This window comes from Puntigrus tetrazona, chromosome 11 (genome assembly GCF_018831695.1).
Source record: "Puntigrus tetrazona isolate hp1 chromosome 11, ASM1883169v1, whole genome shotgun sequence".
NCBI classification, from domain to species: domain Eukaryota; kingdom Metazoa; phylum Chordata; class Actinopteri; order Cypriniformes; family Cyprinidae; genus Puntigrus; species Puntigrus tetrazona.
Genome location: NC_056709.1, coordinates 23,268,450 through 23,287,164, shown reverse-complemented (window position 1 = coordinate 23,287,164; position 18,715 = coordinate 23,268,450). Strand labels below are relative to the sequence as shown.

The 18,715-nt window shown below is 37.1% G+C and overlaps 3 protein-coding genes across 3 annotated transcripts; 1 reads left to right on the top strand and 2 right to left on the bottom strand.

Moving 5' to 3' along the window:
* Positions 1-1,219: 1,219 nt before the first annotated feature.
* tpcn3 (two pore segment channel 3) lies at positions 1,220-9,696 on the bottom strand. Its single transcript, XM_043251531.1, is given in 19 exon segments — positions 1,220-1,534; positions 1,705-1,817; positions 1,912-2,025; positions 2,126-2,216; positions 2,314-2,533; positions 3,805-3,874; positions 3,958-4,045; positions 4,392-4,456; positions 4,551-4,736; positions 4,894-5,038; positions 5,140-5,347; positions 5,573-5,698; positions 6,932-7,037; positions 7,129-7,247; positions 7,435-7,551; positions 7,907-8,035; positions 8,562-8,676; positions 8,763-8,845; positions 9,477-9,696. Coding segments are annotated over 19 exon segments (2,325 nt in total). The 5' UTR covers positions 9,582-9,696; the 3' UTR covers positions 1,220-1,409.
* A 636-nt stretch (positions 9,697-10,332) lies between these two features.
* pgap4 (post-GPI attachment to proteins GalNAc transferase 4) lies at positions 10,333-13,164 on the bottom strand. Its single transcript, XM_043252868.1, has 2 exons — positions 12,951-13,164; positions 10,333-12,540 (listed from the first exon to the last, which is right to left on the bottom strand). The coding sequence occupies exon 2, from the start codon at positions 12,350-12,352 to the stop codon at positions 11,162-11,164; it is 1,191 nt and encodes a 396-aa protein (XP_043108803.1). The 5' UTR covers positions 12,353-12,540; positions 12,951-13,164; the 3' UTR covers positions 10,333-11,161.
* Positions 13,165-14,831: 1,667 nt separating this feature from the next.
* On the top strand, positions 14,832-16,378 carry mala.2 (mal, T cell differentiation protein a, tandem duplicate 2). Its single transcript, XM_043251550.1, has 4 exons — positions 14,832-14,987; positions 15,528-15,695; positions 15,794-15,925; positions 16,030-16,378. The coding sequence occupies exons 1-4, from the start codon at positions 14,898-14,900 to the stop codon at positions 16,102-16,104; spliced, it is 465 nt and encodes a 154-aa protein (XP_043107485.1). The 5' UTR covers positions 14,832-14,897; the 3' UTR covers positions 16,105-16,378.
* The last annotated feature ends 2,337 nt before the right edge of the window (positions 16,379-18,715 follow it).

The following is an 18,715-nucleotide window of genomic DNA, read 5'->3' as shown; positions in this document are numbered from 1 at the left end:
ATGGTTACACGAATAATTATTTAGAACTTAATTTAGAATAATGTCGGAACACGGTAATGTAAAACTACCAAAGGATTCTTGATAGGACAACAAATCTTTTAAAGGGTTATTGCACCCCTAAGTAACAGTAATGTTACTTGGAACAAACTCAAGTTGTCTTTGTATGCAGTATGCGAGCAATGTTACGGCTCTACATTGACACAGCTATGGATATTTTGAACTGTGATTTTCTTTCCTTGGCGGGTAATTAAAGTAACAGAAAAAAGGAAAGAGTCATTTTTACTTTAAAGTACACTGTCCAAACTAAAAAATCTTTACATACAGAATAAGTCATTCTGAGCAAATATGCTTATTTTCATAATTTGCTGATGTCCTGAGGCCAGCAAAAAAAACCTTTCAGGCATTTCAACAGACAAATGAAGGGTGTAATACTAAGAGTATCCACTCGAAACATAAAAGAAGAAACCTTTTTAAGGGTTAGATCACCCCAAAACTGTCATTACTCACCCTCATGATGTTCGTTCATCTTCAGAACACAAAGACATTTTTAATGAAATCTGAGAGCTATCTGACATCCACAGACAGCAACAAGCGCGTATGCGTTGTGATACTCTCTAAAATGTCAGAAGACTTAACTTCAAACAGAAGTATTTTTCGGAGCGTTGCAAAACTGAAGCTGTGCTACTGAGGTCACATGGGCAGTTGTCTTGCTTTGGGATAAACAAACCCTTTAAACCTGCCTTTTCTCTTGTCTGTATCATTCCTCTAGAATTACAAATAAATAAATAAAATGAAATGTACTTCACTAACAATATAGTTTTATGAAATTATTTTATAAAAAGCTTATAGTGCACTAAACAAATTATAGATACAAGTTTTATATATCCTTTTGTTTCTGTTTCACTCTTGATGTTCTAGAATAACCAATTTTACTATTGTTATTTCAATCATTGTGTATAAAAAAAATACTCTGAAATAATCCCTTTTGGTCATGTAGTATATTTCATTTTTTTCCAAAAAAATCTTAAAAATAGCTATAATAGCTGTAATATAATAATATAGGCCTATATATATATATATATATATATATATATATATATATATATATATATATATATATATATATATATATATATATATATATATATATATATATATATATATATATATATATATATATATATATATATATATATATATATATATATATATATATATATATATATATATAAAAATAAAAACACAAACCTTTGATTACAAATGGCTCTTTGATGACTGAAAAAGTAATATTAGTGGTCCATATACCGAGGTCTATATAATAAATCTAATCAAATATCATACATAAAGACGATCTTTGATACAAAATGTATTTATATATTTACATGTTTTTTTGTTTTTTTAATTTTTGGTTATACTGAGTCAAACACAGGGTTTGAGAAGTTAATATTTTCTGGATCCTCTTCCTCGTTGAAGTCTTCAGGGCGAAGATCTGTTTCAAACATCCGCTGTAAAAGTCCATCCACAGTTCTGGATCCTGGAAAATAAAACAAAACCTTCTTACTAAACTAGTTTAGTAAATAATGCATTGGAAAAAAGAATGAAATAAAACAAAATAATGGGGGTAAAATAAATAAGGGTTACTACTAATAATAAATAATGGTAACTAAATAAATGAACTGAGGTGGTACTGATAAAATAAATTACTTCTTGAAGCAATCTTAAACATGAGGGAGGGCTTCTGTTTGCCAGCTTCAGAAGCGCCCAGTTCATTTTCATTGCTTTCCATTGCATCTACCAGACCAGTGTCCACACCATCCCTGCCAAACAAAAAAGGCCTGCATTAAAACTCCAAATCCACACCAAAATGATGCTATGCTAAACAATTTGATAGGTGGTCCAAACGGTACATACTGTTGAACGTTAAGCTCCAGCTCCTCTATTTTTTTCTCCAGTGAAGTTTGCAAGTCACTTTTGTCAACCGTGTATTCCACCAAGAATGCCTCTAAGATAAATGCTACAAAAATACTGAGGGAGAGAACAATAAGGCTCACTACTCACATTATTTACTCATTTTCTTTCCTAATAACACACAATAATACTATTTAAATAGTGCCTTCATTCTTACTTGATGATAATAATGACGACCACAATGTGAAAAAGGACGAAGAAAATTCTGGCTGAAATGTGTGTGACTGCTGTGAAACCACTGGTCAACAGTAAAGTCAGTTAAGAGAAAAGCAATGCATGATAATGATGTTATTAGAACTTCACAAGACATTATCATGCATTATGATCTGTATTTGTAAAGGATATCGTGCCACTGATTAACCACAGTGAGTTCCAGCAAGACAATGAAGGAAGAGACGACGTTGTTGAAGTTGTTCTTGCAGTAGTTGAGTTTAGCAAAAGTGGTTCCTTGGAGGAGAGGGTTTCCACAGTACTCTCGATAGGGACTTGTAGAGTTAGGTTCAAAAAATTGAACTTTCCCTTTAAATAATTCCATTCCAACCATTGCAAATATGTAATACACCACCTGTTGGGGAGAGCAGTGGATTTATGAATATTAATACACATCAGTTATGAGTTCAGTATGCAGCATGTTGGATCTGCCCCTCTTCAAATGATTATGTCCCTGTCCCAAAATCATTACAGGATACAATGTGGCTTTAAAGCACAGAAACAGGTATTGTTATCATTGAATAATATGAATGTAAAACAAAGGAAAATATCATTATGAAATAAATGCTTTTCTCAAATATACGTTGGTCACAATTAATTCAATATGTTTTTAACCCTAATTTCCCAGTTTAACAGCTCTAAATGTTCTCCTATACTCCCTTATAAGGCTAGAGATCAGAGACCATTCACATGATATTTTCTGTTGTCATACATAAAACATCTACAAATAATAAACTGGACCCATTAATACTACACTACTGTCTGATGAAATATCAATACACAATAAGCAACTGTTTGCTGCGGTTTGCACGCTGCCTCCGTCTGTGTAACAAACTATAATCATAATCATATTAACAGACAAATTATGTTCATATTCAAGTCCAAACAGTCAAAAAGCAACAGGTTCTTGGAAACGCTGTTTTGTACTCATTTATTATTGACTAATCTGCTGTGGTACGGCCAACAAAGCGGAGTTTCTCTGCAGATTACCGCGACAAATACATTTATTTATGAGAATCACTGCAGGCAGTTTCATAACATTTTATGTTGATTGGAGATTCTTAATTACTACCCAAATGGTGGAAATGGGAATTTTCACTGCTCTAGCTCTTTTTTAAAGCCACTTCACTAATTTGTGAAGCTCAGTTATTTGTTGCTGTACATCAGAAATGTATTCTTTGGTTTTTCTCATTGTGATGATGGATGATTAAGGGAATCTGACCTTTGTTTTCCCTCCTATTTCATAACTGGATCATTTCTGCATTAAATTCCTGGAGTGCTCAAAATTGTGAATATGAAGGGGAATATACTTCAGAAATATTTTACTCATACGAATTTCTAGGGGTGCCAATAATTGTGTCCATGTGTATTTGAGGAAAAAAAAAATCATAAATGATAATTCCCCCCCGTTTTAAATTATTATCAATGAAAGGTTAGATTTTTGTGAACTGATCATTCACCAAGGGTGCTGATTTTTGGCCATGACTGTAAATATATATACACATACATAAACACACACATTTATTTGTTTAAAAATACAAGCAATAGAAATAGTTTGGGTTAGTAAACTATGACTAAATTATGAATATACATTGAGTTATCTCTTAAGACTTTGTAAATCCTCACCACTATGAGCTGGCCAAACGTAAGAATGGTTGGTCCAATTTTAATAAGAGTGTTGATGATGGCTCGGAATCTACAAAGGCACATTTTTACATTTAATGTTAAATGGCAGCATAATTTAAAAAAAGGTGCGTAAAAAGGATTTGTCTATCTGACCTCTTTATGGAATCCACTAAACGTATGAGTCGGAGGACTCTCAAGATGAAGACGATGTCCAAGATCTGGCGACTTGTGTAGCCTCCAGCTGCAAACAAAAAAACATTGGTCAATCAATGCAAAGACAAAGACAGCAAGGCCTGGTCTCATAGACAGGATTAGGCAATAGTTCAATTAGGACATTTAAGTAGTTTTTATGAACATGCCTTTGAAAAAAAAAAAAACACAATACTAGTGTGCATCTTAAGACAAAAGCACTGCCATATTTTAAGATCAGTTAAGATTAAATTTTAGTTTATGATTAGGCCTAAGTCTTGTTTGTAAAACCTTGGGTCAGATTTCTTAAAGGTATGCTTACATAATACCTAACAGCTTTGATATACAATTCAGTCAAATGCACAACGTCACTGCATCAGTAGTTCATAAGCACTTACAGTGTTTGAGTGCCGAGTTAATGATAGTGCCAAAGAGTGCAGACACAATAATGATGGTATCAAACCTGTAAGAGATTTAATTGAATTTGTTTTCATGTGAGCTTATACAGATATTATGTAATAAAATTTAGTGAGCCACACAAAACAAAGTCTCCTCACCAGTTCCAGAAATGATGTCGAGCGAAAAACGCCCGAGGCTCGGTAGCGTAGAGTTTGAGAATGATCTCCAACATATAAAGAGCCAGAAAACCCCACTCAGCATTTGATACCACAGGGTTCTCCTCATCCAGACCAATAAACACAGCATTCACCAGGATAATCAGGTCATAGACATACACAAACATTCTGGAACACACAATACAGGTCAACATATGACAAATACATGTACAAACATGTTAGCATCAACAGGATGTCCAAAAGATTTGCAAATACAACTTTGCTGTTCCAAAAAAAGGTGACTGTCTCAGTATCAATGCAAGTGAAATATTTTGTGTCCGTGTACCTGTGATGAACCATATAGCGAATGAATCTGCTGACCGAGGAATTATACATGGAGGGCAAACAGATCTGAATGGGGTGCGGCTGTGACTTCACTGTGATCACCTGAATACTCAGAAGATCAGCAAGCTGGACAAATGCAAGCTTTCCTGCTCAGACAGTAACAGTTAAAAGGAAAATGTCAATAAAGCAGCAGACAAACACAATTTTTAAGTGACTATTTTTGAAGTCAAAGAAAAATCTGTCTGACCTATGTGTCCTTTATTTTGATCATCTAAGACGCTCCAGAGCAATTCCCGGTGAGCAACACTGATATTTGGCTTGATGAGTTTAACCAGATGGTTCCACTTGGCCTGGGTCACCACAGGCTCTCCACCGTCACCCCGGGTCTCCTGAAGCAAAGAAAACGCCCGGCACATCTTAAATCTTCTGGCCTTCACCAGCTGCCGCACTTCCTCCTAGAAAACAGGAAAGAAATCAAGAACTAGTTTTTAGATTGATCAATAGTATTAGATGCAAACATTAATAGATCAAAAACCTTATTTTAATATTATTAATAACATAATATTAATTAGTTTTAATATTTTTAAATATACATATTAATTTATTTTACAATTTTTGGTAATTTATTTTAAAATATGACTGAAAAAGTTGTCATGGCGACTTGTCAAAGATGTGAATACCTTAAGGTACTTTTTGTAGTTGTTGTAAACAACGGCAAGAAAGAAGGACATGAAGGTGTATGTGTTGATAACAATGTACAGAATGAAGAAAATAGTGAAGAAAACACTGTAGTTGTATGCGGCATCCTACAATGAAAACATAAAAATATTAGAGAAGCATGTGCATAGCATGTTTAAAGTACACTCAAAGTCTTCTATACGGCTGAATATACAATTACATAATAATATAAAATGCAGCAAAGAATATAAAGCCTAAAAGGAGAGAAAGGGGAGAGTGGGGGGAGTGGGGAGAGAGAGAGAGAGAGAGAGAGAGAGAGAGAGAGAGAGAGAGAGAGAGAGAGAGAGAGAGAGACAGAGAGAGAGAGAGACAGAGAGAGAGAGAGAGAGAGAGAGAGAGAGAGAGAGAGAGAGAGAGAGAGAGAGACAGAGACAGAGAGAGAGAGACAGAGAGAGACAGAGAGAGACAGAGAGAGAGAGAGACAGAGAGAGAGAGACAGAGAGAGAGAGAGAGAGACAGAGACAGAGACAGAGAGAGAGAGAGACAGAGAGAGAGAGAGAGAGAGAGAGACAGAGAGAGAGACAGAGACAGAGACAGAGAGAGAGAGAGAGAGAGAGAGAGAGAGAGAGAGAGAGAGAGAGAGAGAGAGAGAGAGAGAGAGAGAGACAGAGAGAGAGAGAGAGAGAGAGAGAGAGAGAGAGAGAGAGAGAGAGAGAGAGAGAGAGAGAGAGAGAGAGAGAGAGAGAGAGAGAGAGAGAGAGAGAGAGAGAGAGAGAGAGAGAGAGAGAGAGAGAGAGAGAGAGAGAGAGAGAGAGAGAGAGAGAGACAGAGAGAGAGAGAGAGAGAGAGAGAGAGAGAGAGAGAGAGAGAGAGAGAGAGAGAGAGAGAGAGAGAGAGAGAGAGAGACAGAGAGAGAGAGAGAGAGAGAGAGAGAGAGAGAGAGAGAGAGAGAGAGAGAGAGAGAGAGAGAGAGAGAGAGAGAGAGAGAGAGAGAGAGACAGAGAGAGAGACAGAGAGAGAGACAGAGACAGAGAGAGAGAGAGAGAGAGAGAGAGACAGAGAGAGAGAGAGAGAGAGAGAGAGAGAGAGAGAGAGAGAGAGAGAGAGAGAGAGAGAGACAGAGACAGAGAGAGAGAGAGAGAGAGAGAGAGAGACAGAGAGAGAGAGACAGACAGAGAGAGAGAGAGACAGAGAGAGAGAGAGAGAGACAGACAGAGAGAGAGAGAGACAGAGAGAGAGAGAGAGAGAGAGAGAGAGAGAGAGAGAGAGAGAGAGAGAGAGAGAGAGACAGAGAGAGAGAGAGAGAGAGAGAGAGAGAGAGAGAGAGAGAGAGAGACAGAGAACCTGCAATAGTTCAAGACTTACATGACATCTGGGCTATTAGCAGTGGTCACTAAAACATAAAGATCAAAAACAATATCCAAATAGTCAGTGAAATATGGAGAGCCATCAATGGTGAAAAGGCCCCTAGGATATAAGAAAAAGACAGTAATAAACTTTTTTTCAAAAGAGACAAATAAATATAAGTATAAATGGATGATACTGTATTTCGGATTACCTTTTACCAAACAGTTTGAGAGCCATGAGAGAAAAGACCAAGACGCTGAACATGAATAAGATAAAAACGTAGGAGATCTGAGGCAGTGCATTCCGAATACTCCTGAACGCCCTTCTCAGCTACAGACACAAAACAGAGAAAACAGGAATAGGTCTAGAGGACATTTGCGGGTAAGATGACCTGAAATACTTGAACAACTGTGTGTTTTCACCAATTTTGAGCTTTATTGTTTAATGGCAAAATTATCTTAAATACATTTATATAATACATTTATTTATTTGATTCTGTGCTTTGCGGTTTTCTTACTTGTCTTCCCTCCGTAACATTGACTAACAGAAGCGGTCTTAAGACCCTCGACCACCGGATACCAAAGTAGCCTGTAGCTTTCAGAGCCCCGTATATAGTCAAATCTACGAAAGAGAGCTGTGAGATGGGAAGAGCAAAGAAAGATCATGAAACAATGAATACAGCGGCATTCAAAGTCTCCCAGCGCAGTTATGCAATTTAGCTTCACGACACATGGCGAAACCCTCTGCCTTCACTAAATGCATAGTCAGTGAACGCCACATTTCCTGGTGATCCTGCAGAACTGCTGAGAACAACAAACCCGGGGCTAAAGTTCATTTCACAACATTGTTACAACTGCGGTACATTCTCAGCATTTTCTCCCGTTCGCACAGGCAGAACACTTCAAAAAAAACTGATCACGTATCTGTAAATAAAATGAAAACATTCACATTTCCAGTCCAAAAATATTCTTTGCAGATTAGATGCCTACCGTTATAATGACTATGATGCAGATATTTTTAGGATCCTTCCAGAATTTATCCCTTGGAATGACTTTGGCATAGTGTACCATCCGCACAACGAAGGCAGAGAGACATATGATCTCAATTGTAGACGTTGCCTAGAGAACACATAACAAAGATATAGAATTTGAACTGTCTTATAAGATTTTAATCTAACAATGCTTTATTATTTGCTAAACGGTGAACGGCTGGGCTAACCACAATCAGCTGGGCTACATATCAATAAATAAGGATAGTGACAGGAAAAAAAAAATAAAAATAATCGACAGCTCCTGACAGAAAGTGACTCAGTACTACTTTTCAATCAACATGAATATCCATGAAATATAAATATGTTGTTGCCATGGAATGCAGGATGCCAGAAAGGCATTAAACGTTTTAAGTTGCTAGGCAAACGGTTTTCCATTGTATATAATAATAGTTAATATAACAACAGCCACGTTTCGTTTCAGTATATAGCGGTTCATGCATAACACGGTTTATAGTTAAACAGAGATAGAAACAGTGAGCACACAATAAACATTCAACCACCCATTCACAAAGCTACGCAACGAATTGCACAGCGGATAAGTGATTAAACTGAACAAATTGAAAATGTAAGTTTAACATGTTTGTCGATCATACCCAAATAGGAAGTGGCACAAGAGCGGGATCCTCAAAGAGGGCCAGAGAAAGATTTATGATGATGAACACATACACCAGCATCTGCATGAACCAGTGATTGTACAGCAGGTAGAGCCTGTGGAATATTTGACAGGTTTTATAATGCACAATCTAGTAATAGTCAATGTTATATAAATGATTGAAGGGAAAGTCATCTCTTACCTCACAGCCTGTGGCGAAGTATCGAAAAAGATGTTCCTGTTATACTGGGCATCCGACACATATACTGTAGCAAGGTCGAATTTCTAAAACCGTATCAGTGACCAAAAAGAGAGAATAAAAAACAGTTTGATAGGAAATCATAATCCACTGCATGTTTTATTTCTATTTCATTTTAAATGAAGTGATTGATTTCTATAAATGCAAATATTCCATGTAATCTCTCAATTAATTCTGCGTTAAAAAAAAACCAAAACAATGAATAAATGAAATAATTAGCAAAAGGCTGTGTAACTGGATTAAATGGAAAACCATACAGCCATCACTGAAACATGGCTAATATGTGCACATTTTTGCTAACAGCTTGGTCCATGTTCAAATATGTTTATACGGCGACAGAAAAACGTAATGCATTTTTCTACCAATGCTAAACAATTGCCACTTAAAGAACTTAAGGAATGTCTGCAAAAGGCAAGAAAAGGAAACACGTTTTTTTCTTGTCAAGCAAAACACCAGATGTTTCTCTGAGTACATAACGCGGTGTGTTCAATAGACACTCCAGCTCAATTGATTAAACAACCAATCCAAAGTTAATATCAGAGTCCCATCTATGAACCTGAACGTCTTTTAAACCCTTCCGTTTAACGTTAGATGTTTACACTTCTCGGCACGTTGATGAGTACAGGTTTCTAAGATCACTATATCCGCGCAACATACCTCTGTCATCTCATCTGAAACGTTACTGGAAACATCGTTTCCTCCGTTGGTTAAACCTCCGTCCTTTGGTAAAATATGGCCCTTTGGTTTTTCGGTCTCTGACATTTTTCTAAACTTTTCCAAGTCCTTAACGCAGCTGATGCAGATCCAGTTCGCAGGAAATCCCGTCTTGAAAAAGTTTCATTTGCAAACGTAGCGAATTTACTAATCCTAGCACGGCGAAGGTCTCGCTATTAAAAATTCATGACCCACGCCTTCGTATTTGGAAAAATAACCGAGCGACGTCATCGTGGCCAACTTAATATTTAATAAAAAAGACACCTCACCAATCAAATTGAGCATAGCCTCATTAATATTAATGAGGCCGCCTTCCATTGTTAGAATGCCTCGCTTTGATTGGCTGAACGCCCCTTCTAATTATTATTCATAAGATGAATCCTCGCCATAGTAGGATGTGTTCGGGTTTTCATCCTGCATATTCCCAACGACGGAAACGTGTGTCATTTGGCTTTAACCTCTACAAATAAACAATCTTATAGCGAATAATATATTTATTTATCAACAATGTTTGTAGCAATTTAATACACTCAATCTTTAAAAGACAGTTTGCAGGGCAATGTATTTTGACCGGCGGTCATGTGACTGAATCCAGCGGAACTAGCGGTGAAGATCCACAGGCAGTTTTATAGGGACGTCTGAACGACTATGTTATGATTAACCCATTGTTTCCTTATGCTTACAGAGATTTTAAAACTATAGCAACACCAAAACTTCAAATAATTTATGTTTTTCAGCATGTAATTATGGTACCAGTAAATAAAGCGATAGAAGACAAAAAAAAGACCCAACGACTGTAAAACTTTATATTTATTCATTTATTTAACCAAAAGTTATGTCTATAAACGCCATGGATTGTATAGATTTGCAATGCTCTTTTAATCAATAAAATTAAAAAGTAAATGAATTAATACTGGGACATTGTAGTGCACATGATGAAAAGAAAGAAAAAGACTGTTAAAGGCATGTTAACTAACCACGTTTTATCTTTAATGTTAAGAGCGTGCAAATTACTTTCATGTTACTCTTCATAATTCTATTAATTCCCTTCTGATGTAAAAGCCATTTTTATTCACTGTAGACAAATGTTTATAATAACATTGCCTTAAAACACCAGCAGCATTCTACTGTAAGTATCAACAGGAAACAATTTAAAACCTTTATTTCTTTGCCAAAAAAAAAAACAAAACAGCTATGATTTCTTTATACATAAATGTAGAAGGATTTCATTGCTGTTGTGGAATATAAAATAAACTAGAAAAATGATTATACTTCCAGCAGATGCAAACAACAATAGTAATGATTTCAGTCTCAAATGTATAAAATTGTAAAGATTTAAAAATCCCACTCTTTATTCAAGATTTAAAATAGTTTAAAAATACCCCACATTCTTAAAGCATCAGTGTCTGGAGTTGCAGCACAAGGGGGTCACATATATAAAACACAGGTTATGATCTTCTAAATGAATTTCTTTTCTTTACATGAATCAGTTTATGCGAGTAGAGACTTTTAAGCCTCAATCTAAGTGTTAAGTTGAACTCCTACATGAGTATGTGTTCAAGCGGTGTCTGAAATGTGTTTCATGTTACACTTTTACGAGTTGTTCTATGAGAACAAAATCTGAAATATCACATTAGTCGCGGTGGAACGGGGTTCGTCCTGATGGAGGAGTAAGCACCGATATGCTTGATGAGATTGGGTTCAACGCTGTGCGCCTTCTCACCTGGCCTCGATCTGGCGATCTTGTACAGCACCATGTCTTTTGCATTTCCCTGAGCGCAGACGTCCTGGTCCAGGTATTCGGCGGCTCGAATGGAGGCGTTACCTGGATACAGCATAGCAGGAGTGCAGCATTCAGTGGCAGGACAGACGGAGTAAAGCTGAGGCGAAAGTCGTCTGATCTCGAGGAGATAGTGCCTCCCTGCCAACTCTGCCACCGCCATTACATAGAGAGCCAGAAAGAGAAAACAAGGAGGCGAGAAGGTAAAAGCGAGAGGTGTACAGTGAGATACCAAAAGGAGGAGCATCGTAGCCCCAAAAAGGCCGAGACCCATCCATTCTAAGATTCGATAAGGCTCTGGATTCCAGTATCTCTGCAGGCGTTCTGGATGGTAGAGCTTTACGTATAAAGTATTCAGTGCAAATCTCCGTGAGAGTAGGTTTTTAACGGAAGGAAAAAAATCTGACAACGGAAGCGCGTCATCCTCCAGGACAACGACGTTTTTCGGCCTCGTCAGGTGCCATGCTTTGCGCAGGCAGAACACATAATCTCTTTTCTCTTTCTCAAAGATGTTGACCACGTCTCGGCTCTGCCATCTCTCGCCAAGAGAGCGTCTGACAACCAAAAACTGTTTCTCCAGAAGCAGAGCGTCTTCGTTTAAAGTGGGGCCGCTTTCGACGTCGCAGAGCATGACCTCGGCACATGGTTTATCGCCACACGCTTCGAGGAGTGATTTGAGCTGCTGTGCCACCTGTAATAGGTAGTGATAGTCCCTCCCCTCCGTCCTCCTGGCTGTCACTACAGTAACCAGGAGATCCGGTTCCTTAGCAAACGTTTCCAATGGGTCCTTCAAGCTTTCCGCGGAGGCTGCTGCTTCCCAGAAACGCAGGGCCTCCTGGCCTCTTTCGTAGCTTTCTTGTAGAGCTGCATCACTTAGCGAATCAAGATAAACGGTCTTTAAAAAATAATACGAGTAGAGCAGACGATGACAGCATATAGGCAGTACCACTCCAAAGGTTGCAATGCACAAAAGCAGCCCTTGAGCCACTGGGCTTGACCGACGAAGGTGTTTGCTTGCACAAGTCCTCCATCGAGGCATCTGTGTTTGTTTAAACCGTAATCACAAGTCTGTACTTCTGTGGCGGTTCAAGTCGGAGTCGATGGATGTGTTGCACAGATGGAGGGACGGTGGGGGGAACCAGACTTGTGCTGATGTCCAATAAAAGTTGTGTCGTGTACAAGCTTATGAATTTAGAAAGCCTTCTCGAGATATTTCCATATATGTATCTGTAGGCAAAAGTGATACAGTCATAATCTCATTCTTATTGTAAAGAAAACATTATATACTACTAAGTACGTTTTATGTAATTAATACATATTTAAAAAAAAAATACAAAATATATGTATACATATGCATATAGGCTGTAGATACGTAATAACGGTGTAGAATATTGTAAAAGTTTTCCATATTCTGTATACTGAGACACTCTAAAACATTTTTACGGAATGCCCCGTCTTTTCACGCAAAAAGCTAAAAAAAAAACCCAGAAAGCGTTGGAAACTATATGAACGAGCTTGTTTCATGAGAAAACAAACCCGGAAGAATCTATCAATCTGCAAATCCGTTAAGTTAGGTGAAATAATAATGAATTTAACAAAGCATTAATGTTTTACGAAAACTATGTCAGTATTCCTACCAGAACGTGGATGTTAAGCAACCAACGACTAGAAGACAACAGCCGAGCCTGTACAGCGCGTCAAACATCACGCCTGATGACCTATTTGACCAAATCAGTTACAAACATCAGTAGTTACGGCGTTTCCGTATTACCGTAACGAGTGGACTAAATGCGCACCGACTCAAAGGGGACGCAACGTTTACTTGTCCTTTGAGCGGAAGAACATTCAGTGCATCCACGGAGATGCGCCCATGAAGCTGAATCCGTGATCGAGCTCACGTTGAACGAATTTGTGGGAAATTAAAAATTCAAAAAATCGTATTCGAGAGCTCAAAAGCTTGCGATTGGTGCATCAGAATCAGCGCTGAGTAAAGTAACAGAGACCACGTGCTGGCGCCATCACGTGATGTGATTACAAGACTGGACACTAGATGGCAGTGTGGGGTTAAAGACGGGTGGAGACCGGAAGGTCTAAAATGTTAGTGAATGAGATCGAGATTTAATATTAGCATAAAAATTATTTAAATCATCTACTCAAAATATAGAAAACGCTTCAGGGAATGTTTTAAACTTCTGATATGACACCATAATTATTTTCGCATATACCATCCTAGGACCCAGTCATAAACATTTACATATAATTATATACTTAGAAGAGGACATTATATTTTAACGAATTTCTTGTCATGTTTTTATGCCTGGATGTCATGTAAAGAGCAGACTGAAGGCTTTTAGGCTGATGAAACGCGGGGGAACTTTTTTCCTGCTTGGGTACTTTGGCCATGCCCACTGAAAATGGGTAACAAGTTTCTATTTGGATGGTTGTGGGACCTGTATCTCACCCGGTTGCCTGTTGACAGCAACATTAACCAAAGTTGCCCAACAACATAGATACCAATTGTTTAAATGTTTCACCATGACCCCTCCCTCGTCTTGGTCTTTAAAAATAGCTGACGTGAATAAAGTGATCAAATTTAACACCCTTATGCAAACATGATCACAATTTGTTTTTTGCAAATTGTTTGTAGTATGTGAACATCTTGGGACTTTCTGTTGTGAGACAATCGATCGCATTCATATCCACTGATGAGGACACCGGGACATACTTTCACACACTATCACACATTTTAGGATACAATGACTAGAAAAATAAATAGTATAGCCTATTAATATTTCCACGAAACGTAAGATTTGAATGAAAATGTCACTGTCACTCTTATTATACTTATTACTTGTTGCCCAAAGAACACATTAATGCACACATTAGAGGCAGTTAATAGATACATTGTCTATTCTCTACTATCTTTTACACCTTGGCTGAACGTCTGTGAAACTAAATCCTGAGTCACGCTCTGACACGCACTATGGTCACCTGTGTTCTAGTTAACACAATGAAATCTAACCCACCCATGTAACCAGTCTGACATCAGCTGTACTGTTAGGAAAAAATAACACGTTTTATTTTGCCTATAGTCAAAAATGCCACAAAGTGCATGGCCACATTAATAGGCGACATTAGAATGTAAATTATTAAACTCGTCTTCTGCTCTGTCACTTTTGTCCATATTTTGCATTTACAAAAAGTATATTTATCAAATATACCACCTCGAATACAGACATCTATTTAGGATTAGAATAAAAGATGTTGAGGCATACAGTAGGCTATGTTGTTCGATCATAAAACAATAAAGGAGGGCGCTTTTTAAAGACAGCAACACTGTCAGAAAGGGATGAGCATCGGACGCTATAATGATTTGTAAACAAGTGTTGACTTTGTCGGATAACGTCTGGCAAGTACTGTAAATAAAAGAGTAGCCCTCAGGAGCGAGGACGCAGGGTGGGTCTTCATGGAATGCATCAAGATGAACAGGTCTGTCCAGCACTCTGCCAGCCTCTTTAATAAAGCACATCCTCAGCACTACTGTACATTCATTCTGTGCAGAGAGGACACTCAGGTGTGCGTACATGGCAACCAATACAGGACAAATGGGCTACCTGCCCCGCGGAGGGGCAATATTCTGCACCATACCCGACATCTTCTACCTTCCGGAGCTCGTGAGTTGATTTTAATTAATTGATCATTTTATTGATGTTATGTTTTCATTCAAGTCAAGCCACCTTGAAACTTTAGCACAAAAAAATAGTAAGTATTAATTATTAACTGTAAGTACAAACGCTGGTCTGTTAAACTTTTTTCACTGGTAAAAATAAGTATATAAATATAAATAAATTAAGACTCATGAATGGTGCGAGCGTGTTAACTCAAAGATTATGTTTGTTAATATCAACCTAGTTAAAGTGATTTGACTTAACTTCAGGAAATAAATAGTGTACTGGGTATATTATATAAGGGTAGCTGACAAACAAAAATTGGACCGTGTCCTATGGCGTGACAGAGCAAAAATATAGGGGGAAAAATTAAGATACAAATAATTCATGTTGGAGGCTTTTTGTTTGTTTGCATTGTTATGTCACACCATTGGACAATTAGTTTGTTTTCTATTTGTTGAACTATCTGCAAGCTCTTTAATTCCAGAAATAAAAGGTATTCTGTAAGGGAAACTTATTTTTTCTTTCATTTTGCTTGTTTCTCAGGTCTTTGGAGGCCTGGTATTGAGCCTGGTAGCATCTACGTACCTCTACCCTTATAACCCCCAGGCATACGTTATATCTGTGGCAATTTTCTGTTTTGTCATAACATTCCTCTGGTTGCTGATCTTTGCTTGCGGGTCTCATCATAACAGAAGCTCTTGGGCGAGAGCGGTAAGTTCATAATCTCTATCTTTTGTCTACTTCTTTTCCATCTGCCCTTTCTTTCTCTCCTCATGAAGACACAAAACACATCTTAATTTTCCCCGCAGGATGTAGCATACCATGGATTTGCAGCACTCCTCTACCTCAGTGCCTCCGTGCTTCTCGCGTTCATAACCATTTTTTGGGATCAAACAATTGGCAGAGACGCACTTACTTACAAACTGGACGTAGCTGCCGTGGTAAGTCCCTGTAGATTAAAATCTAAAATCATTTCAAGTCTACAAAGCACTGTTTTACTGTTTTTTGAAGTGTATAATGACTATTTACGCCTCTTTCATTTCAGGTGTTTTCCTTTCTTACCACATTACTGTATGTCATCCACACAATTTTCTCAGCGATCAGATGGAAATCATTCTAATACGTCTGCCCTCAACCTGCATTACTCACCTGACATCACGTATAATTAATGAAGTGCATCTTTAAGCAATGTTGACATTTGCTCAAACCAATGGCGTTTAACATTTAGCGCATCAATAATAATACATGTGATAGATTGAGATTCCAGTCTTTTCATGTTCTCTTACAAGGTGTATTTTTTTAAACCTTTTGCTAATATTTCTTTTGTAAGCTGTTCTTGCTTCAGGTGTAAATTATTGTAATTATGTCTTATCTAATAAATAATAAAAAAAGAATAATCTGTGGAGTATAATTTCTTGATATGGCACTGGATGCATGTTCCTAGAGCTTCATTATGAACCAAATCGCTCTTTGCGTTTTAATATAAGGATGATGTAATTTTTCCTGAAAGAATTACCTGCTTTTACAGCATCGTTCATAAATGTATCATAAAACTAGATCTTTACATTTTAGTTCATGCACTTGGATTAGTATTAAGTTTGTTTCCATGTCTGTTGAAGTCTGTTTATTTTGGTGTGTCTTTCTGTACTTTACAGCGTGTCTGTTTTGGTCTTTTAACTGACTTTCTTGCTTTTCTAGATCTGGTTTAGCCTGTTCTCAAAATGTTTGGAATGAAGTACGGGTTAGGGTAGGACACACACAGCGTGAGAGTAAGACTTCACACGTGTCTTGGGGACAGGGGTCACAGTGAGGTATACTGTAAACTGTATCCAATATTTAATTCATGAATGCTGGACAGGTGGGCGATAACTCAGAGAATGCAGATGCATTATAATATAAAGTGATTACTTCTATGTACATGGATGCCCCTAAAGCCATATCTAAAAACGTATGAATGCCATTGCATTAAAGTCATCTGCTTTAAGAAAGCGCAAGCATACAAATGATCTTTTTTGATTGTTTGTTTTAAATAATAAGCTTAGATTTGATTCATTTTAAGTGGCTTAAAGGGCTGTTTCACAGACACGCACTCACAATAAAAATTCACCCTCATACCCTCATGTTGTTCCAACTAAACCCACGTCACTTTCATTTGTCCGTGAAGGAAAATGCTGGAATGTTACAAAGAAAGATTCGGTTATTGTGTACATTCACTGTATGAAAAGAAAAAAGAAAGACAATAAATGTGTTTGTGACAACATATATATATATATATATATATATATATATATATATATATATATATATATATATATATATATATATATATATATATATGTAATTATTATTCTACTGGTCTATTGGTTCTTAAATTTATACAATTATTTTGTGTTTTATTCTTTTGCAATAACAATACTGCTACTGCTAAAACAAGCAATTACACAACCCCACAGCTCACTCTTCACAAAACAATAGCCAACAGACCATAAAATCAGCTTAAAACCCTACAATGTGCTGTGCATAGTTGCCTATTACAGCCACAAACATAAACATAAGCCTTTATGAGTGAGACTTTCTGCCTCCTTCTCAGCCGCTACATCCATAGTTCTTCCTGTGCCATTTGTGTATTATTGAAGAGCTTAATTTACTAAATCGGTGCTCTCTTATCACTTTCAGTTCTTATTCAGTGATGTTGACGCCACACCGCACAAGAGCATAAATGGATGAGAAAGTAGATGAACCGAGAGAAGGTGTGAGTGTCCTGTAATCTCATTGATAACCTCAGAGGCTGATCCTCAGTCACCCAGCCCTTGACGTTTTCAAACCGTGGTTAAAAATAGTTGATCTTGTCTAGTGGAACTTCAACAAGGACTCCAGATGTGTCCCTTGCTTTAATCAGACATGTGGACATTTTCTGGCTGGAACATTAGTAGACGGTGGGAATATTTTAATCTGAAGAATGCTGTTCATTACGCTGAACAGAACAGCAATGCTTTAGTAAAAAAATGTAGTCTTGATTTTTTATTTAAGTATTTTATGCAGGTATGCTCGATATCAAAATTCACATTCACTGCTGTTGGCTAAAGGCTCTTTTCAGCGGTTCTCTTAGGTTGAAGTGTATTCAGACAACGGAAATCAAGAGGTAAAAAATTGCCTCTGACTCAGCTTAGTATTACTACAAGAAACGCATATGTTTTCCGGCCTAAGGGGGCCCTTCTATTTCTACAAGAATCATTCCTGTTTTATTATCAAAACATAATAATCTACAGTGGCAGTGCAGGCTTTTTTTTTATTTAATTGCAAAACTGTACACTTGAGTGCTCACAAACGCTGCATTATTTGATCAGCATTAATATACCTGTGACGGAAAAGCTAAAACACTCCAGTCTTCAGTGTCACGTGATCCTTCAGAAATAATTATAATATGATTTGCTGCTCAAGAAACATTGCTTATTGTTATCAGTGTTGAGACATTGGTGATATTGGTAGCTTAATATATTTGTGGGGTTTATTTAAATGTATTATTATTATTTTATTTTTTGCATTTTGTCTGAAAATGTTACAGCAAATCAGCATATTAGAATGATTTCTAAAGGATCATGTGAGACTGAAGGCTGGAAATGAAGCATTGATATTTTTTTTAAAAATACATATATAAAGCCATTCTTTCAAATAGTAAAACTGTAACATTTCCAACAGAACTATTTTAGACTAAATTATGCAAATATTCT

What these genes read in the sequence shown, in the direction of transcription:
- mala.2 (XM_043251550.1), top strand. Translation starts at nt 14,898, where the DNA reads ATGGCAACCAATACAGGACAAATGGGCTACCTGCCCCGCGGAGGGGCA. An exon ending in TCTTCTACCTTCCGGAGCTC is followed by an intron (nt 14,988 to 15,527) that starts GTGAGTTGATTT and finishes CTTGTTTCTCAG; the next exon opens with GTCTTTGGAGGCCTGGTATT. An exon ending in GAAGCTCTTGGGCGAGAGCG is followed by an intron (nt 15,696 to 15,793) that starts GTAAGTTCATAA and finishes TTTTCCCCGCAG; the next exon opens with GATGTAGCATACCATGGATT.
- pgap4 (XM_043252868.1), bottom strand. Translation starts at nt 12,352, where the DNA reads ATGCCTCGATGGAGGACTTGTGCAAGCAAACACCTTCGTCGGTCAAGC.